This window comes from Onychomys torridus, chromosome 4 (genome assembly GCF_903995425.1).
Source record: "Onychomys torridus chromosome 4, mOncTor1.1, whole genome shotgun sequence".
In the NCBI taxonomy this organism is placed as follows: Eukaryota; Metazoa; Chordata; class Mammalia; order Rodentia; family Cricetidae; genus Onychomys; species Onychomys torridus.
This window is the reverse complement of record NC_050446.1, coordinates 84,813,308-84,836,081: the sequence shown is the minus strand read 5'-3', so window position 1 is coordinate 84,836,081 and position 22,774 is coordinate 84,813,308. Positions and strand designations below refer to the sequence as shown.

The 22,774-nt window shown below is 37.2% G+C and overlaps 1 protein-coding gene across 2 annotated transcripts in view; it reads left to right on the top strand.

Moving 5' to 3' along the window:
- Bbox1 (gamma-butyrobetaine hydroxylase 1) overlaps positions 1–22,550 on the top strand; it is a 48,163-nt gene extending 25,613 nt beyond the window's left edge. For both annotated transcript variants that reach the window (XM_036186466.1, XM_036186465.1), the window contains exons 5-8: positions 11,402–11,507; positions 17,032–17,228; positions 19,400–19,566; positions 22,034–22,550. In XM_036186466.1, coding sequence (XP_036042359.1) covers positions 11,402–11,507; positions 17,032–17,228; positions 19,400–19,566; positions 22,034–22,194 — 631 coding nt within the window. In that variant the 3' untranslated portion in view covers positions 22,195–22,550. The remainder of the gene's footprint in view (positions 1–11,401; positions 11,508–17,031; positions 17,229–19,399; positions 19,567–22,033) is intronic.
- The last annotated feature ends 224 nt before the right edge of the window (positions 22,551–22,774 follow it).

Here is a 22,774-nt window from a genome sequence, read left to right as displayed (position 1 = left end):
GGGTGGGAAAGGCCTTTGAAAAATGGAATCAGGATGTGTAGAAGGTCTGATTGATTTTGACAATGGACTTTTACTATTTATTCTAAAGATTTCACAATATTAGATCAGTGGCCAAGCTATTAAGCCCCTTTATAGGACCTGTAGAAACAAAACAAAACAAACGTCAAACTGTAAATCAGATTAAGATTCTGACCCCCAGTTAGATGGATGAGTGGTTTGGATGGAACTAAGAACCTCTGAAAAGAGCACCCAAACTGATCACTATTATGAAATTGTGAAGTGCATTGGAATAGACTCCAGTGTTTGTTGTTTGTAAATGAAAACTAAGTGAAATGACTTGCAAGAGATTTATTTTGAGGTGTTCTGTTTAGTTCAGTCTCAGCACTTTCTCATGTACTTCTCTGTGTTATTAACAGGGAAGTAGAGACAAACCTAGATTTATACTTTGCCTCTTTTATTATTACTCATGATAATCTGCATTACAAATTAATTCTTTGAGCTTCATATTGCCTCCCCACAAACTGGAGGATAATCACTATTTCAAAAACTTTAAAGAAATTAAAAAATATATACCTGTGTCTCTTACTAATTTCAAGTATCTTCTTCTCATTCATTGGTCTGTGATTATGGCAATCTCTACAACAGTGTAAGTTCTTTCACTAAAGACTATATAAATTTACATATAAAAGACTATATACATTTATATAAAGTAAATCTACTAATAGTGTAAGTAAATCCATATGCTAATGGTGAGGAATAGGTTGCCTATATCCAACATGACACAGTCTTTTGCTATGATAAACTCACTAAAATGATTGAGGGTTGATGATTAAATGTTCCTGATCATCTGTGCATCTTACTCCCCTTTAGGGACAACATAATCCTATGATATCACAGCCCTGCAGGTCTGCAGAGGGAGACTTCAACAAATGACACAAGGTGCAGCCTGTTTATGCTCAGTTGATTGTTGGCATGCTAGGCTTAGGCTGTAGTGTTGCTAGACCTGTTTTTTCAAGGAAAGATAAGTCTACGTATATTTCAGGCTGTTGCTGGGAATTGAACTCAGGACCTCTGGAGGAGCAGTCAGTGCTCTTAACCTCTGAGCCATCTCTCCAGCCCCGGCTTTGTTTTTTTGTTTTGTTTGTTTGTTTGCTTGCTTTTGCTTTTCATGTCTTTCTACCTTAGTCAACTAAGCTTTTTCATTCTCTCTTCCAACAAGCTTTCCTGGTTCATACTCCTTGATCTGGAAGCTTCAGGGAAGGAATCTCCCTCAGCCAAGCCCTGCTCTGTGAGATTATTACCAGTACTTTCCTCCCAAGTCCAGGCATTATGATAGAAAACAGCATCTATTTACTTCTCACACAAATGAACAATTTTGTATTCTCAGTGACCAATGAGGAAGGAAAAATGGTGAATTCTCTTCTCCACTAATTTGTTACATAAAATATTTTTTGCTTTTTTGTTGAACAGTCTGATTTTAATTATAACAAGCTCAGTATAAAAGAAAATGAACACAGTTGTAAACGACCCCTATTGATTATTTGATAGTTTGTGCAGTGTTTAAAACTATAATTTTATTAAGACAATACTGAGAAATCCCAATGACCTCAAATAGGGGAAAAGAAAAATCAAACCCTCAAAATTCATTTTCTTACTAATTATGTGACTACAGAAACTGTCTAGCTATGCCAAGATGTCACTAATTACATGAATGCATTTATGTTACAAAGCAAGATAGGAGAAGTAGAATAAAGAGGAAAGTCATCCAGTTTGAGCAATAAACCAGTCAACCTGCTTGTGACTGGACTAGTCAGGGTCACCTTTGAAATAAAGATGTAGATATCACTGCTCTGTTCATACTGAGCATCTTGCTAGCCAAAATGGTGACCTGGTCAGGATCATACCATGAGTAAAAATTCAATGTGTGATGCACAAGGTACTGCTAAGTGAGTTTTCAATACTAAAGACTTTCATCAAGTCAAGATTTTAGAATTTCTTTCCTAGCATTATTGATGACTGTCTATCTTTCTTCCAAAAGTTAACATTATGAGGAACTCATACTAACTCTTCATCAGAAAGTTGAGTAGAAGAGGCAAAGGCTTGTGACCACAGCTAGCTAAATAAACTATTTTCTTTCCAGAGTGAGGCCAGAATTGCAGATTTCTAGTTTTTAATTTTGGGTTTTCTAAAACTATTTTATTCCCTGGGTTTAGCATACACCACACATAGCAAGGGCTAGACCGTGTGAACAATGAAATTAAAGTGAAAACACTCTGAAATTAACTTCAGGAATAAGATTAAGATATGAGGCACAGAGAGAAAAGTGCTTAAATAAGCAGGCTCTTGATGCTTGTCAAATGTTATCTTATTGCCAAATAACACTTACAAGGGCTCGTCATAGTCAAAAATATAAATAAATACTTTGCAATGCTTTCTCCAAAGACTTTAGAAGCAAAAGAAGACCTGGACACTCTAGGGCATTCATATTAAATTAGTTCCCAAAGAGCTATCCCCAGAACAAACAGAGTTTAGTCATGGATTTGCTCTTGGCTACTTAAGTAAGAAGTCCAGCTAAGCCTGCCATATAACTTCCCATATCACTGTTTCTCCTCTGCTGAGGGTTTTAATCCCCACCATGCCTTCTGAGATCCTGGGATGAAAGTTTGCTGGAAAGAGAATAAAACACTGTGATTATTGCCCAGTTTCACATCTGCACGAGGGCCTTGCGTTCAGACATCATCAGCTGAATAAAATCAAACAAAAAATAAATGTTTCTCGTGGGCTATCTGTCAAGCAAACCAGGCAGAGCAGCTAGGAACTAGAACACTCAAATGGCATCTGGGGATTACAACTGAAGAACCTTCCCAGCATCCACTGGACTTGTGCTGGTGTTTCAAAAGACATCTGTAAACCAGCCCAGCAACAGTTCACACACCAGGCTGTGTTAGAAATTGTGGGTGAATGAGTGAAATAGTCACAGTCCCTGGCGTCCATCCCTTTATAAATCATCCCCATCATTATTAGCACTGCCTCCAAATCTGACTTTGAAGCAGCTACTTGTTTGACATGCATGTTACCAGAAAATATTTCTGAAGTTTGGGGATGAAAGAGGCAAAGAAATAACAAGCTAACCCATTGTATTGAAATGTGTCACCAAGAAACAACTTGGGGGCAAGGGGGTGGGTAACATAGCCTGTCCTGAATAAAAAATCGTTTGTGGGGTATGGAAACCAACCTAGAAGTGATTCAGACTTGAGAGAAAAACAAAGAAAACTTGTCTGAGTTCTGAATTTAGTTTGTAATCCTATGCTACTTTGAGAAACACTGAACCACTGGAACTTCATAATGAGTTGTTGTAAATGTAGCACTGACTACAGCGTTTGAGTAGGAAGAAAGCCTTGAAGATGAGCATTCCAGTAAGTACAAGGGTTTCTCAGGCAGGATAACAATGAGTCCTGTTCCTACAGCTATTGTGACCCCACCCCCACCCCCCAGTTCATGTTATTTGCCAAGAGCCAGTCCCTGGGGTTCCCTTTGTGGTATTAAGTTTCACAGTAATTAATGCTGCTGCCAGCAAAACCACTTGACTATGAGGTCATCTCATGAATGGAAGGAAAAGTAATTTCTGTGCCTCATGCTCTTTAGAAATCATTTGAGGAAACGTGTGAGATAGTCTGTTTAGGCGGCCACTTCTCCACAAGTCCTCTGGTGCCCATGGCCACTTCAGTTACATTCTATGCAGCCAGGACAAGCTGTGGCCACTGAGGCAAGATAAATGATTAAGCATTTTTTTTTTATCATTGTAAGCATTAAACTCAGTTCTCTGCCATCAATAGTTTGAGTCCTCACAAATCTAATAATAATCATTACCCCATTTCACAGGTAAGAATCTGAGGCTCACAAATTGGGTTGCAAACACAGAGTTACTTGCCTCAACAGCCCATGTTTTTTCCTTTGCAACACTCTACCATGGCAGTTTAGTTTCCTATTTATGGTTTGCACTGTTGGAATTTGGGGCTGTCAAATCTGGTTTCTAGGGCTGGAGAGACAGTAAAGTTATTGAAGAAGCATGAGGACCTGAGCTCAGATCCCTAGATCCCACATACAAAACCCATGTATGAAAGCTCACACCGGTAATGCTAGTATTGGAAAGGCAGACACAAGGCTGTCCTGAAGTTTGCTTGCTAGTCCGTCCAGCTGAAGCTTGGAGCTCAAGCTTTAGTGGAAGACTCTTTTTCAGTAAAAGAGATGGAAAATAATTGAGAATGATGCCTGACTTTGACTTCTGGCCTCTACCTATACCAACACTCACACACACTCTCTCACACTCACACACATTCTCACACACACTCACACATACCTGGGTTCTCTGCAAGAGCAGTCAAGCCTCCTCTTCACTGCTAAGCCATCTCTCAACAGTTTTGTACTCTGAACCAATGTCTTCCCTTTCCTTCCACAGTAACCATCATCTACTCCCCATTACTGAGTTCTCTTTGTGAAAGTTAACATAGGCATAGAAAAGTCACATAAAAGAAATGTGCGGCTAAATGAATTATTATTATGCAAATGTTCTTAAACATAGTGCAAGTCAAAAACAGAACTCTATGGCAACTTCAACCCCCAACCACATGTCTTGAGCAAAACCAGACTTCTGGAACCACAAGGTTTGCCTCCTTGGTGTCCTGGTTTAGTGTTGCCAACCCACGTGTGCGCACATTGGCACTACTCTTCCCTGTCTCAATTTCCTAGGTTGGTTCGCTTGTTTGTTTTTATCTTTTCTTTTAATCTGATGTCATTGGTTTGAGCAAATATAAATTTGCTGCTTAGCACAACTCCTATGTCATTGGACCTGTTTTTATCTTGCTTGTCTGTACCCGAGCCTCTTGTAAATGTCTCAGGAAGGACCCACGAGAACAATATTGTCTGAATTCTTCCATGTTGCCAGACACTTAAGGCTTTCCCTTCTACTTGAAAATTGGCCTGGCTAAGTGAAGAATTCTTGGTTCACTCGTATTTAACAAGTCGTGAGAGTTTTATTGGTGATCAGATTTTGTTTCCTTATGAGTAATGTCAAAAATATCTCTAGCTTGATGGCGGGAGGTGTTTTATTTCTTTGAAGTCTGCCACGTTTTGTTGTGGGTTGTTCTGGGGTCAGTTCTTCAGTGAGCAGCTACAAGTTTTCCTTTTAAAATCCCAAGGGTATTTTTTTTCCTGAAGCTTTTCTATTTGTTCTGTTCCTTGGTCTTGAGTTCTTCCTTATGGGACTCCCGTCACAAATGTGTTCAGCCCTCCTTACTGCCCTCCTGCTCTCCTGCTGCTCTCTCTCCTCACTTCTGTCATCCTTTTTTTGCTTAATTGTATTTTTTGTTTATTTATTTACTTACCTATTTGTGTGTGTGTGTGTGTGTGTATCACTTGCACTTGGAGGCCAAAAAAAGGCATTAGATCTCCTAAAAATGGAGTTATTAACCACCAGCTGTGGGTGTTAGGAGCTGAACCCAGGTCTTCTGCAGGAGCAGTCGGTGCTCTTTACTACCGAGGAGTTATCTCTCTGGCTCTCTTATTTTTTAAATTTACCTCTTTTTTTTTTTTTTAATCACCTAGCCACCTAAGCACATGACCTGCTGCATATATTCAATTTCTCGTTGCTTCTAGTTTAGTCTTCATTTATACATTGTTTTTTCTTTCCTAAACAGACTATTCCAAATTTGTATTTCTATTTCCGATGAAAGTTATTCTTCACATATTGAACCTCTTCATAAAAGACTATTGGACTCATTAGAAGGGGTTATAAGTAGTAAAAAAATGCAAAATAGGAAAATGTGGGTCTGGAGATACAGTGGTTAAGATTAAGAGCTTTAGCTCCTCTGCCAAAGGACCAGTGTTCAGTTCTAGCACCTACATCACAGGGTACACAAGTTCATGTAACTCCAGCTTTAGAGGATCTGACACCTTCTTCTGGTCTCTGAAGGCCCCTTCACACACTTACACCCATGCACACATGCACCGAGATGATAAAAATAAATCATTTTTTCCTTTTGAGAAATGGTCTCACTTATGTAGACCAAGCTGACCTTGAATTCAGAGATTCTGGTTTTGATTTTAAAGTCCAGTGAGTAAAGATGTATGCCACCTTAATCTAGCACCTTAGACCGCTCGGCCATGCTACCCCTGCAACAGAGAAATGTATGGGATCTACATGAACAACCTGGACGACAGTGGGAGTAATGAAGGGCAAGGTTTGAGGAAAGAAAGCTTAGGGGAGCAGGAGATCCCAGCTGGATCAAGAACAGAAAGGGAGAACAAGGAATAACAGACCACGATAAATGAAGACCACATGAGAACAGGAAGAAGCAAAGTGCTAGAGAGACCTTCAGAAATCCACAATGATACATCCACTGTAGACTACTGGCAATGGTTGAGAGAAAGCCTGATCTGACCTAGTCTGGTGATCAGATAGCCAAATTCCCTAACAGTCGTGCTGGAACTCTCATCCAATAACTGATGGAAGTGGATGCAAGGTCTTCAGCCAGGCCCCAGGTGGAGCTCCAGGACTCCAATTGTCGAGAAAGAGGAAGGACTTTAAGAGTGTGAATTGTTGAGACCAAGATTAGAAAAAGCACAGGAACAAATAGCCAAACTAATGGAAACACATGAATTTTGAACCAAAAGCTGTGGAGCCCCCAACTGGATCAGGCCCTCTGGATAAGTGAGACAACTGAATAGCTTGAACTGTTTGGAGGCACCCAGGCAGTGGAACCAGGACCTGTCCTCAGTGCATGAGCTGGCTGTTTGGAACCTTGGGCTTATGCAGGGATACTTTGCTCAGCCTGGAAGGAGGGGACTGGACCTGCCTGTACTGAATCTACCATGTTGAGCTGAATCCCCAGGGAAGTCTTTGCCCTGGAGGAGATAGGAATGGAGGGGAGGGGCTGGGGGAAAGGGGGAGCAGGGGAACCCATGGCTGATATGTAAAATTAAAACACAAATATGATTTTTTTAAAAAGATAAAAATAGATGTATGCCACCATACCTGGCTAAAATAAAAGGTTTTTTTTTTTTTTTTTAATAGGAAAATATGATACTTTCCACTTTTGGGAGGCCACATCTACCTGGCAGGGATTGTCAGTACTCTGTTATCTTACTGCTTGTAAGGAACCTCATAGTGTTCTGTTGCTAGTTTCCTACAAAACAAAAATTTTCTAAAGAAAAACCTATGAAAAAGAGAGATGCTGTAGAAACCTGAACTTTTGGTTTTAAAGCTCCATTTCAACACTATAACTCACAGCTTTCTAAAACCGCTTGTTCTTCTCCTGAACTGTCACCTGAACAACTGTCTTCACTTTGTCATTGGGGGTGATGTATTGCTTAATGTGGAGACCATTCTTCAGAAAGAAGCTATGTCATGTAATGGAGATTTGTTTAGTTAATTTCTAAAATTCATTATTACTTGATCCTGTCACACTGTGGACCTCTTAAGATCAAGTATTCTGGAAAGAGGATTCTCCCCACTTTACTTTGATCCCTCCACACTGACTTACTGCATTAACAGTGAATATCTGTTAGTGATCAATGCACACAAGGCTGCACCCCAAAAGAAACCCAGGAACTGTGTTTCTTGCCATACATTTCCCATGTAAGCCTATGCTTTTGTCTTAAATCCCAAGCCTCTATATTTAGTCATTAATTTTCTAGTGCTACAGAAAATAGGGTATTCACCTTGACTATGCAGTTAAATTTCAAACTGGGATGCTCTATAAGTCAAAATCCCATAGTTCTTCAAACACTAAATCGAGAAAACCTGTGGATTAAGAGACTTAAAAGAGGGGCAAGGATGACAGCTCAGTAGATAAAGCACTTGCTGTGTAAGCACAAGGACCAGAGTTCAGATCCCAGTATCCACATCAATGTTGGGTAGCCACAATGGCTCAGCAATTCTGGTGCTCAGAAGGTAAAGACAGGAGCAAGCCAACAACTAGACTAGTCAAATCAGTGAGCTATGGGCTCAATGAGATACCCTTCCACAATGAACAAGGTAGAAAGTGATTGAGGAAGACTCCCTGTGTCAACCTCTTGTTTCTACACATATATACATGCACTTGCACAATATGTGCACCCACATGCATTTGAACATGTATACACACATACACAAATGACACACATGCAAAAAAATGAAAGATACTTAAAAGATACAATCAACATAACAAGTATTTTTCTGAGCAAGGTTAAGCACAGTGTTGATGGATGTATATGTGGGTGATAACACTATAATAAAATGCAAAAAGTGATAATTATTGAAGTTATGGTTATGATTATTCTGGAAAGAAGAAAAATTATTATTATTGAGACAGGGTATGTGTAAGAGTTCCAATTTTTATTTCATCACCTAAGTAGTAATTTCAGTAGTGCAATAAAAGTTGATCATTTTTCATTGGGAAAGGAATAAATCAAAGATGCTAGCTTTTGCCACCACTATTAAATATAGTTCTGGTAGTTTCAGATAAATAGGATATAGATATATACAGATAGATGATACATACATATATACTGATAGATAGATGATAGACGATAGGTAGGTAGATTATAAATAAATAGATAGATAAATCAATAATAGATGGTGATAGGTAGACTAGAACAGATTAATTGATAGACAATAGATAGATAGAGGATAGATAGATAGATAGATAGATAGATAGATAGATAGATAGATACAAAAACTGCTACCACAACTAATAATTCAAAGCAGCAAAGTTGCAGGGTACAAGATGAACAAGTAAAACTTAGTTGTAGCTACATATACCAACAATGAGCAATCTGAAGAGTAAGTTAAGACTATTGAAATTTAGGATAGAATCCAGATGAATAAAATATCAAATAATAAATGCAATCAAGGGAGTAGAAAAATCATACAATTAAAATATAAAGCATCCTTGAAATAAATTGTCTTAAATAAATGAAAAAACAACTTGTGCTCTTACAGAAACATGTAATATCAGTAAGATGTTAATTCTACCCAAGCCTGTCTACAGAGTCAATGACATCTCCACCAAAATTACCCTTCTCTTTTATAAATTGAAAAAACAGTTTATATAAATTTCAAGAGGCTACAAGTAGACAAAACTAACTTGTGATAATCACTATGGATGGGGTGCTGCTGGAATAAGGGCAGACAAATAAATCAGATGAATTATTGAGTTCAGAAATAAACCTATTCCTTATAGCCAACTGACTCCCATAAGAGATATCAAGGATCTTCAATACGAAAATAACTGTGTCTCCAGTAAACAATGCTTAGACAGCTGGTATCCACTGGTAAGAGAATGAAATTGGATCCTCTACATCAGACTACATACAAAAAAATTAACTGAAATGGATCAATGAGCTAAAAAAAAAAAATAAGCTATAAATCAATACAATTCTTAAAAAAAATACATGTAATTTTAATGATCATGGCTTGGGTAATGGGTTTGTAACTATTACACCAAAAGTATGCTCAACACAGAAAAGTTGGATTTCACAAAAGTTAAAAACCTCTGAGCATCAAAGTCATTCATTCTCATGGGGCTGGAGAGACAGTACAGTAAAGAATAGTAGCAGCTCTTGCCAAGGAGCCAGATTCAGTTCCCAGCATTCACATTAGGAGGTTCTCAACCACCTGTGACTCAAGTTCCAGGGTACCTAATATCCACTTCTGGCACCGCATGCATATGGTGCTCATACTCAGGAATGCATCCATATATGTAATACAAATAAATCATCTTTAAAATTAAAAGAAAATGAAAAAACTATAAAATACATGGTTTTCACAAATCAGATCATGACAATAGCCTGATATCCTAGCTATATGATGAACTATTGTCATTCAACAAAAAATATAACTCAATCTAAAAATAAGGAATTTGGGGAGATGATTCTACAAAGATACATAAATGCCCAGCAAGCACGTTATGATATACTCAATATAATTGGTCATTAGGAACATAAAAATCAAAACCATAATAACACAACATTAACTGGGTATATACCATGATAACAATGTTTCTAAAACCAGACACTGTAAAGTCCAAGTGTGGGTGTGAGGGACTTGAAAACCCCAAACCTTGCTAGTCAAAATTAAAATGGTACCGCTGTTATGGAAAACAGTTTGACCATTCCTCAAACAATATCACACAGAACAAGTGAATGACCTTCCATTGTACTCTTATGGATATATTTTAAAAATAAAAGCAGGTGTTCAAATAAGTACATGACACATGTCCAGACTGGCACTACTCGTAACATAAAAAGTAGAAGCAGCCCAAATGGACACACCAATGAAAAACAGATAATCACATTGTGTTCCCTCCACATAAGCAGTACAGAATTCAACTACCCAACACAGTAGAATGTTTCAGGTATAAAGGAAATTGATGTAATAAGATGTACTTTAACACCATGAGTGAATCTTGAAAAGATTATCAGAGTGAAAGAAGTCAGGCACAAAAGGACAAACACTGTACAACCTCACTTATATCAGATATTCAAAATAGGTAAACACATAAAGACAGAGATCAGATCAGTGGTTCTCAAGGATCTAGAGGAGAGCAGAATGGGAAGCAACTATTCACTAAATAAGATTCACTAAATAAGAACCTTAAACTGTTACTTTTCTATGGTTGTGATAAAACACCATGACCAAAGCAACTTATAGAAGGAGGGGCTTATTTGGCCTTATAGTTCTAGAGAGTTAATAATCCACTGTGACAGCATGAGCAGGTATGGTGGCAGGAACAGGAGGCTGAGAGCTTAGGGAAAATTGCAAGTAGAGTGAGGTCTTAAGCTCTCAAAGTCTACCACAGTATCATATTCCTTCAATGAGACCATACCTCATAAACCTCCCAAATAGCACCACCAATGGGGGACCAAGTGTTCTGATATCTGTGCCTATGGGGGACATTCTAATTCAAACCACTACACAGTTGTAGCTATGGATGGCCTAATGTTTTTAGACTAGCTATGCTCAATAATGTTGCTACCATTTAGATGTACTAAGTGCCACAAACTCGTTCACTTTATAATTGTTCATTTTATATTGTATGAATTTTCTGTAGCGAATCACATGGGTTAAGCTTTTAAAAATTGACTCATAATCCCATATACAGCTCTCTTCCAATCCTCTAGGAGAGACTAGTTTGTGCATTGTTCTTTTGTGTCTTGACAGGAGAAATATAGAAATGCTGGTTCTGAAAGAGTCACTTAAGAGAAAGAAAGGCTAAACTCATTTTTCTGGCTCTTAGTCATTATTTTAATTATTTCATAAAATGGAAAGTTCCCATTTCCCCTCACAGGGCAAATGCATTGTAGCACATTTCCTCTGGCTTAGTGTCAAACTTTTAAAACACATGTTTCTTGTATTTTGCAGACATACTTGGCAAGTGCAGGACAAGATTGATGCCAACAATGTGGCTTACACCACTGGGAAGCTCAGCTTCCACACTGACTACCCAGCTCTCCATCATCCACCTGGGGTAAGGTGAGCTTCATCACATTTTCCACAAGCCAGGCCAAGGGAAAATGTTCTTCTGGACTGTCTAGATTATATAGCTCACCACTGGATTTGTCTTATGTACATCTTTTCTGAAACACAATCTGAACTCACGAAAATCTCATGCCTAAGTCTTGAACATCCTCACTTTTTAAAGGGAAAGGGATATTTTCACTCATCTTTCTAAAAATCAGTTCTTTATTTCTTCTTTGAAATAATTATTGGAGCACTTTTGCTTTGCCAAGACATATTTTTAAGACAGCAATATATCTTGAGATGTCTCTGCACATATATCACTCCCATGAGAGTTAAAAGAGAATGAAATGTGGAAACGTAGTGTGAAGTCACATGCCCATCATTTATATCAGCAAATGAATTGAAACCTTTCCAAGTTCAGGGTTTTTGAGCTGGCTCAATTGATAAAAATGTTTGCTACACAAACATGAGGGTCTGCATTCAAATGCCTGTCACCCAAGTAAAATGGTGTGGGTATGTATGTGTTTCTGTAATCCCAGCTCTGGGGCATGCAAGACAGCCAGTGTAACTGAATGGTGAGCTCCAAGTTTAGTGAGAAACCCTGTCCCTAAAATAAGGTGGAGAGTAATTGAGGAAGATACCAATGTTGACCTGTGGTACACATACACACACACACACACACACACACACACACACACACACACACACACACCTATCACCTATTCAATTTAACAGCTTACAAGAACAGCCAATACAGGAAGACCACTTGGCATCCTGCTCCAGCTCACTCATGCACACACATGGGCATGTGTACACCTTCACATCACATGTATGCATCACACAAACATAAGGTTGAACTGATGGACAGTACATATGAAATTAAAAGCTTAACAAAATACTACTGGAGGTAGGGATGTATCTCAATGATAAGAGTTCTTGACCAGCATACATGAGGCTCTGTATTCAATCCCTGGTAGTGTTAAAAACTAAAATGAATACTTACTATTATTATAATAAACAGCTAGATACTCAGCACATGTGTTTTTACTATTTGGGCTGCGCTCAGCTAAGCAGTTAATTGTTTTCAGTCCATCTGGCTCTTGTCAGCTGCTAGGTTGACTAGGAAATAGCTCACTTCAGATGATGCTGAGATGGTTTGCCTCTGTTCCCCATAGTCTATCATTTTCCAACAGGCTAGCTTAGGCTTTCTCACATGGCAACTGGCAACATTTTCCATGGGAAAGCCAAAGCATTGTGAGTTCTTGGGACCTTGCCAGTAATCACCACTCCTTTCAGTGAAGTTTTATTGATCTAAGCAGTTAGTGAGGCTAGCCCAGACAGAGGGGATAAGAAAGTGGGATGCTCACATGAAAAGCTGCAAAAATGCATTGTAAAGGGATATCTATCGGCATAAGGAGCAGAATAACCATGCTAGTATTGGAAGTCCTCTCCTAATCCACACACAAGTTTCCTTGCCAAAGAAGATGCATTTTGCATAGCAGTTCTACCCAGGAGAATCCTGACTGGACACTTTCTCTCTCCATCTTTACAAATCATCATCTTTCAAACCAAATACATTTTTACAAAATCATTATTTTCTTAAACCAAAAAGCAGATGGTCAGAAGACTAAATAGAGTGTAGCTCTCCGTTTTTTAGCTAACTTGAACTGAGCTGAAACAACCGCATACAAATCTGTATCCTCAGATGTAGATAAGAAGTTGGACATTTCTCAAGTTAATTAAGCATAAATGGGCGTGCCTTCACTGTGCCCTGCTTCTTACACATTGTTCTTGCCAGAATAAGTTAGCTAAGCTGCTCTAGTATTTGGCTTCATATGTTTTAAATTATTGTATTGATTGTAAAACACCACATGGTTTCTCTGAACCAAATGATGACAGAGGGATGACTCCTCTAATCACCTTTTTGGGTGGGAGATGGAGAAGGAGAGGAACAGTGAGGCTTGTTCTGAAGGTGGATCAGGGAGGCCAATGCCTTCTGCCTGCTAACAATTGCTTGGAGACATTGAATGCAGAACAACTTTAAAAATGGAGTTGAATAACTAAATCCCTTACTTGAACTTTTAAATTGTGTTTATCTCTTTCTGAATTTGAGTCTGAATCTAAGCTAAAACTGAAATCCCAGGGAAACATGATTAAATGGCTTCCTAAATATAACTGAAATATAACAAAGCATTTTACACTTTCTCAGAGTTTTCAATTTCTTTACATGATTTCTCTTAGAAGTCCTTTAACGTTGACAAGCTTGATCATGCCCTGCAGTGGTAGATGAGGACATAAAGCAGAAGGCTTTTCTAGGATGACAACTAATGAATGAGGAGCCTGGACTCGGACATACATCTCTGTCTACATTTTTAACACACCAGTATGGTCCAGAACTGGAGTTACTAACTTCCATAGTATGTGATGTGATAGGCTATTTGTAGACGCCTTCATATTTTACAAGACTCTTCAAGGACAGTAACTGGACCTGGTACTTCTTTATATCTCAAAATTTAAAGCATCTTGTGCACAAATAGAGACATGAGAGATCTGCTCTAGAGAAGCCACAAAGTGTGGCCAAGGAGGTGTCCAGAGCCATTGACTTTCTATGGTCTTTAAGTAATGAACCCTGACATGTTTTCAACCTAACAGATAAACACACATAGGCTGTCTGTCTTATTGTGCAGCTTCGATTTTAGATTATAAAGAATTTTTAATACCAAAGTTTTATCTTTTCTTTAACAAATGGAAAAGGTAAATGTCCTTTTCAGTATATTTGAAATGATCTGGAAAATGAGTTTTATCGTGAGGGTTCAGCTTGATCAGCATGAGGAAACATATCTTAAATGATACACAGATGTGACTTTGTTCACTTTTTTCTCTGGGCCAAAAGTCACATGCTTCCATAAGGAAATATTTAGAAAGGAATTTTTTTATTCTGAATGATTTATGTGAAATAAAATTGGGTTTTGTACATGACAGGAGTATATTTAGCCTTTGAATTAGTGGTAAAAATATTGTCAGGCTTCATAATCTATTTTCTTTTATAAGATTGTGCTAAAATGTAACTATACAAAAGGAGATATTATTTGGCCTAGCCAGATGTAAAAGATACCAACTGGCCTTCTTAAAACTAACGTTTGAATCAGTGGGATCATTATGGCAAAATCTAAAATAGTCTAACTGCTGTGATTCTCCTGAGGACAATGCTGTGTTCTTGCTTTCTGGAACTCTCCAAACTTGCAGTTGACATGGCTATTTCTCCTTTGTTTCATCAGTATTGCCTGATCTCTTCTTGACCTACTGAGATTTTCTAAAATGGCTTGATAAGTTAATACACATATTTTTCAAGGTTAAAATTTGTCTTCATTTAAATATTTAATCATTATTAATCTGTTTGAATTATTGTGCAACAATTAGGAAATAATAACTGACTTTTTGCATATATATGTATATAAATGAACACCTAAGACTGGATTTCTTTTTCAAGACAGGGTTTCTCTGTGTAGCCCTGGGTGTCCTGGAACTCACTTTGTAGGCCAGGCTGGCCTTGAACTCACAGATATCTGCCCGCCTCTGCACCCCAAGTGCTGGGATTAAAGACATGTGCCACCACCACCTAGCAAGACTGGATTTCTAAGAGCTCTATAAATGGATTCCCTGAAAGGAAAGGGATTTTCTATGTTTGGGACTTGTGACAAATGGGCCAAAGTTTGAATGACGTCTTTATCACAGATTAACTGAATTTTTAATTGTGAACTTTGACAACTCTGTATTTCAATCACTCCATCTACAAAATAAAGATAAATTTATCAAATTCTAGTACTATTATAAAATAGTAACATACATTACACAACTATCATTTGAGAACAACGTGTGTATAAAATCATAAAAATTGCAAAAACCCCTGTGGCTCAGTGGATGAAACACCTGCCAGGCATGCGTGAGGGTCAGAGTTTGGATCCCCACATTGCAGCCCTGGTGTAATTTCAGCACTTATAAAACATACACAAGGGATCTCCTGATCAATCTACTTTGCTAGCTAGCCTTATTGGTGAGACCTGGGTTCAACTGAGAAATGTTGCCTCAATGAATAAAGTAGAAAGCCATGGAGGGAAATCCCCAATGTTAGCCTTGTGTCTCTGCACACATGTGCACATGCTCACATAAACCACATACATGTGTACCCACATGCATGCAAACATGAACACACACACACACACACACACACACACACACACACACACACCACATGTACAAAAAATAAATATTAAATACAATTTCAAATTACATTACTTAGTTATAATAACTATATTTCAAGTGTACAATGGCCATGTGTAACTGGTGGTTACTGTATTACATAACAAAGAAGAACATGTCTGTCCACTGCAGAAAGTCTGGACAACCACTGTTCTAAACCACCTGTGAAGGAAAACCAAGCTAAATGAATATTTTCCCACTAAAACTGATATCCATCCAAGTATGGATATCACAATTTATTCATTCATTCTATGAGAAATCAGTGAGAAAATAATTTAAAATGTAAGTGAAGTTTTCCCAAAAGAACACCATTAGTTCCTTCAAGAAGAAAACCAGGCTCTAAATTTAGATATCTAGAATTGCCCAAACTAACCTACCAAAAGGAATCACAAAATCCATGAAAATTCTACTCACAAAACAACTCTTTTAGTTTCTCTGATTTGATTTTCAAATTTTAATATGTTCACCATGTTCTGTTAAAACATAGTTACGTTAAACCTTACCCCTTTGGTCATCATTTCCACTGTTTGTTGTATCTACTCACCCTCCCTAGTCACAGCCTACTTCATTCCCTTTATGTCTTCACGCCTGAACTGTCTCATTAGAGTCACAAGTAGCTATGGCCAAGCTTGTCCCCATCTTAAAATTAGTGTGTCTGTGCAACACCATTGGACTGATACATTATTCTTCAGCTCAGCCCATGTGATCTCTAGAGTCAATGTCCTTTATGCACAACAGAAGTACAAGAATCCTTCATCTCACATTTAAGACTGTTCTTGACAAAAGCCCAATTATCCTTTCAATCCACTCATTATAACCCTCTGCTATAGCCAATCTTTTCATTATTCAGGAAGCTATATATTTGTCAGCCCTGTCAGCACAGTCATCTATTTATGTTCTCATTCTTTTATGGAACTCAAGTCTTACCCACAGTCCTCTGCCCAGGTTAAAACTGCCTCTGCTGTTGCCTTCCCTACCTGCAGCAGCATGCTGTGCTCCCTGCCTACAGATGGTGTAATCTGTGAACCTTATTCCTATGTCCATATCTTCAACTGCAGCAGACATCTACATATAGAACAAATAAATATTGAATTATATCACATTATTGTAGGCAACTTTTTCATCCCTACTTCCTATCAATACTGAATCAGAAAATAGATCTTTTTCATTTTATTAATTTTTATCTATTTGTATCTTTTAGAATATTTAAAATAGTAATTTTTTAAAGTGAGTGCCATTATCTTTACCTATTTCTCTGTTTCTCCTTATAGGTTCAGCTTCTGCACTGTATAAAGCAAACAGTCACAGGAGGTGATTCTGAAATTGTAGATGGGTTTAATGTATGCCAAAAGCTCAAGGAGAAGAATCCTCAGGCATTCCACATACTGTCCTCCACCTTTGTGGATTTTACAGACATTGGTGTGGATTACTGTGATTTCTCTGTGCAATCTAAACACAAGATTATAGAGTGAGTAGTCTTATAAATTTCCTTTAGTTGAAACTGAGGTTTAAACAGCAGAAAGCATTGATTAACTCTGAAACTTTGGTTTAATATATTGCTAGAAGTAAAAAGAAAAAAATTGCATTAAAAAGTTACCAAATGACATGAAATTTTTTGTCAATCAATATTAGATTTTTGGGCAACTAAGAATTCATCCATACTTCATTATTAAGTATAAACTCTGCCTTCTTGATGTGATTATAGCTATTAGAAAGTTTACAGCTGGGCTTACACAGGGACACTTTGCTCAGTCTGGAAGGAGGTGACAGGACCTGCCTTTACTGAATCTACCAGGTTTAAATGAATCCCCAGGGGAGTCTTGGCCCTGGAGGAGATGTGAATGGGGGGGAGGGGCTGGGGGGAAGGTGGGAGTGGGGGCGGGAGGGGGGAGGACAGGGGAACCCATGGCTGATGTATAAAATTTAAAACACATAATAATAAAGAAAAAATATTTATTAAAAAAATAAATAAAGTGTATTAAGTCAAGCTTTAAAAAAAAAGAAAGAAAGTTTACAGCTGGAAGTGAAAGAATATAAGGGTAGGAATAGATAGGTCCAGGAGTTAAGTCATGCTCCAAGTTTTTCATCATCCTTCATGCTAGCAACCACAGCACAAATATAGCATTTGTTTTTCAAAAACTATGGCACATCTGGATGACTCCCTGCCCAGTCTTGTCTAAGTCTGTTCATGAGACAATCACCAGGATGACCTACCAGGGGATTGCAGAATGCTGCTTGGCCATAGCTAGATCCCATGTACATCTCTAGAGCAGAATCTGTCTTATTTTAGTCACATGGACTAAGAATGAAAAAATCCCTCAGAAAGTGCCAAGTCAATATAAATCATTTTAATCATAAAATGGTCCTACATAGACCATTTTATATTATCCTTTTTCTGACTTTGGTGTGAGTACATGATGAGAAACATCTTATTTTCCTTGACAAGGTTGGTCCTTCATTCTTAATTATGATACTTTTTTTCTGTTTTCTTATTCTTTTTCACATACTCAATTAACTTTCTCTCTGTGTGTATGTATGTATGTTCCTGTGTATATAGATGCATATAGGTGAATGTTCATGAGAAGGCTAGAGTATATTTCTCGATTGTTCTTCACCTTGTATTTTGAGACAGTCTCTCATTGACCCTCACACTTATGCAAAAAGCACTTTACCATCTGAGCTATGTCCTCCATCCTATGTTTTTCTTTTAATATTATTTAATCATGATTTTCTTGAACATAAAAAGGACACTGATTTAACTTTTCATTTGAGAATTGCCTTACTGTTGTGTTTTTAAGATGTCATGCATTTAATTATATCTCAGTCAAACTGGGAAGGGTTATACTTTAGAATCAATCTGTATTATTTCAGAAGAAATAACTAAATAGTATAGAAATAAAGTCATTTAGTAGATATCAAATCCTTCAGCTGACATTTATATACACAGACTAATTTCATTCCTTCATTCAACAAATGTTTATTGGAACCAGGGAACTGCTCAGTATTTGGAAGCATCACTGGAAAAAAACAAAGCTTTATAGAATTTATATTTAATGGGTTTTTTTTAATTTTTTGGCCAAATTATAATTAATGTTTTAAAAAAATGTGACTTTCTAAGGATGAAACTTGGGTTGTCAAACTTTCCTGACCGAGATTTCAGCAAACTGCTTGACCTATATTTTATGGGTAGAAACAGATGACTTTCTGGAGAAGGTGGATGGAAAATGTGGAGAAAAGATAAGTTTCAGGAATAAATTTCAGATAAAAACAAATCTAACAAGTTCCTTGGTGACTCTGAGATGAGAATTTTTCCCTTTGGGGATAAGGTATCTCTATATAGCTTATGTTGTGTTCACCCTGAGATACTCATTCCTCAGACTTCTGACAAGCATGTACCGCTGTCCTCAGCAACACAAGAGTCTTACTTCACAGTTAAATTACATTACTTTTAAAAAATGCTATTTGGGATTTTAATTTGATACAAAGAGTCACAACGTGCATAATTATGCATACATCTAAACATCACATTACCCCCATTATGTTTAATTTGTATCTTTTTATGTATGCTGTATTTCAGACTTATCTTCTAAGATAAATTGACCCTTACTAGATGTTAATTTTGCCTATTGAATAAAACAGGTTGGATGATAAAGGCCAAGTGATTCGCATCAACTTCAACAATGCAACCAGAGATACAGTCTTCGATGTCCCCATTGAAAGAGTTCAGCCTTTCTATTCTGCTCTGAAAGAGTTCGTGGACCTCATGAGCAGCAAAGAATACAAGTACACTTTCAAGATGAATCCAGGTGAGTGGAAGAAAACGACATCCAGACTGGCAGACTATTAATGAGTGCTGATTTGCCTAAATAGAAGATTCCTGTCATCTCCACTTCTAGACTGTTGACTCCCCAGACTTTAAAAACAGTCCTTTTTGCAAACTGTCATGGAAATCCTAGTACATGAAATTTAAAAGCTTCCAATCAAAGAGAGGCCGGATGAAGCCTATGTCTAATATTAAGACTGTTTTACAGTTCTATTCTGATAGTCACCTTCCTAATAAGCTTCTGGAAAACTCTTGTCATTTGTGTGATTTTCCTATTTTATTAAAGCTATCATGGCTCCAATCCAAGAAAGGATGCTATCTTCCCTTACAACAAATGCTGTGTTATCTTACAGTATCATCTAATCTACAAGTTAGATTATAAGAGATGGTATAGAAATTACAACATGAAGATCACACCCACCGTCCTAAAAAGGCATCACTTCCTCTCGAGATAGTAAAAACTATAGAGTACAAATGAAGTTTGCTTTAAATTCTTCTGTCTTGCTAAACAAAATTATCTTTGTAATTCCCACTCCAAAACACATGAGTAATGTTTATTGATAAAACTTATTCGCAAAGATAGTAATACTAAAATAAAGCAGGACTCAGCTTATTCCAGTGGCTTAAAATGAATAAGGAAACGTGGATAATTTTTCTAGACAATCTCTACTAATTAAAGTGTCATCAAACTTGAGCTATTTTTTCTTGTCATTAATTTTTTATTAACAATAAAATTGTGAATGTTTATCATGTGTATATTTTGAGATATGTATATATTATGGAATGGCTAAATTGAGTTAATTAACAATTTACAACATTATTTTACATATCTATCAATTTTCATGAAGGGAACACATAAGATCTACCTTCTTAGTGATTACAGCATATCCTTATTGATTATAGTTACCATATTGAACAATAGATCTGAACATGAAGATCTGCATGTTATCTGCAATAAAAGGCATAATTTCTCTTTGCTGTTGGTTTGGCCAATTTGAACATTCTTTTTATTGTTTTAATTTTTGAGATTTTATTTTACTTCTGGTTTTTATGTGTATGAGTGTTTCCCTGAGTGTATTTATGTGTACTACACACATATAATGTCCACAAAGTCCAGAAAAGGACATCAAATCTTCTGGAGTAGAGTTACAGACAGTTGTAAGCCACCATGTGGGTGTTGGATATTAAATAAGCATCCTCTGGAAGAGCATACTCTTCATTTATGATCCATCTCTCCAGCCCCTACACACACACACACACACACACACACACACACACACACACACACATACACAAACCCCCTATCCTACCCTTCCAGCTGTATCATAAAACTTCATCTTTAGCTCCTGAGCTAGACTTCAGCAATAATCCTACCTCTTTCTCCTAAGTAAATGGGTCTACAGGCACACACACACATACCACATCTAGTCGAGTTGTTTTTAGAAACACTCTTTGACATAATAAAGTAAATAAATAGAACCAGATAACTCCTTAAAGCTTTTGGCATGTGGCCAAAGTGCATTGATTTTAAGAGAAAAAACAGAAATACCATGGGAAAAAATAATAATAGGAGTTGGAATCCAAGCTTCACCATTTAGTGGCAGTGTAGCTTTGGATAAATATTTCAATGTGAGTTTTCTCATAGATGAAGAGATTAAATTCTGCTGTCTTTTAAGTATTTCCTTTTTTAAAAAGTGTATATAAAATATGAAGAATGTAGGATAACAGCCGAAAACTGCACTAGCCTTATAATTACTTGAAGCTCTTAAACTGGGAAGAAATATCTGTTATTGATGTTTTCAAAAGTTGAACAATACAAAAGCTTTACACAAAGCAAACTCTTTTATGTAACCATGTCCATGATAGCCCTGTCAAGCTATGAAGTTTAAATGTCATGGTGCATATGGGGAGCCACTTCCTATGGTTGTGTACCCACGGATGGTCCTAACAAGTTCCAGTGGATAGTTCCAACCCAGTAGTCATGCAGATGGCCTTGGAAAAACTAGAGAGGTCACAAAATCAAAAGTCAAGAATCTAGAAAAGGGACCGGATGTGATGGAGGTAGGAAGTGGTAGGCATGGGAAGAAGATATGAGAAAGTGGAGGGAGAGAGTAGTTAGAATGCATTATCTACATGTACAAAATTGTCCAGGAAAAAAATTAATTAGTTTAAAAAAAGTAGATGTGTAATTTTGTTTACAAAAGAAATGTTCTATTTTAGTGGGAACTGAGTAGTGGTGGCATCTTGCTTATTGCATTTTCTTGGTATTTGTTTTCTTAATGAATATAGTACATTCTTACTAACTACAGTCACTATGGTAAGCAACTGATCTGAACATGGAAATTTTGCTATTTGCAACAAAAAGCATAATTTCTATCTTGTAAATAATATCTATCTTTGTAAACCATTCAAGCATAAATTATTCATGTTGAAAATTTTCTCCTAATTAGGTGATGTGATTATCTTTGACAACTGGCGCTTGCTCCATGGACGTCGTAGCTATGAGGCAGGAACTGAGATATCCCGCCATCTGGAAGGAGCTTATGCTGACTGGGATGTAGTGATGTCAAGGCTTCGTATTCTAAGACAGAGGGTCAAGAATGGGATCTAAATTTCCTTACCTTAGATTTTAATGCAAGGCCAAGGACTGAATGTTACTACTAGCTATAGCCTGGTTATTCTCTTACTGTAATCAACATCATTTACATATTAATTTAAAACCAAACACGCAATTTCTCTCATCAGAGTATTCTTCCTTGGAATCACATTCAATGTCAACTTGTTAGATGTCCTGATAGGGGGCCTTGTTAAAGCATCCCTTCTGTGGGATGTGTGTTCTGACTTCCTTTGCTTTCAAGGGTGTCACCAGAACACCTGCAGATAGTTTTGTATCAAATAAATCTTTCTGTCGGATAAAGCTTTTATATGTATAAATAAAGCTTGTGTTTTAAAACATGTTCCTGCTCAGTTGCCTACATGGCCTCATTTTTCATGACTGCATATCATGATCCTTAGCATGCTTCAAAAAGTCTTCATATTTTCAAAGATCTATTTGATTCACTCATATTGCGGGATTTTGTTGCCCATGCTTGCAGAGATCCACTCACTTGACAGTCCTAACATTGTTTGTAATACTTAAGTCATGATAATAAACCCAAGTATGTCAAATTAAAAGAAAAATCTAGTCCCTC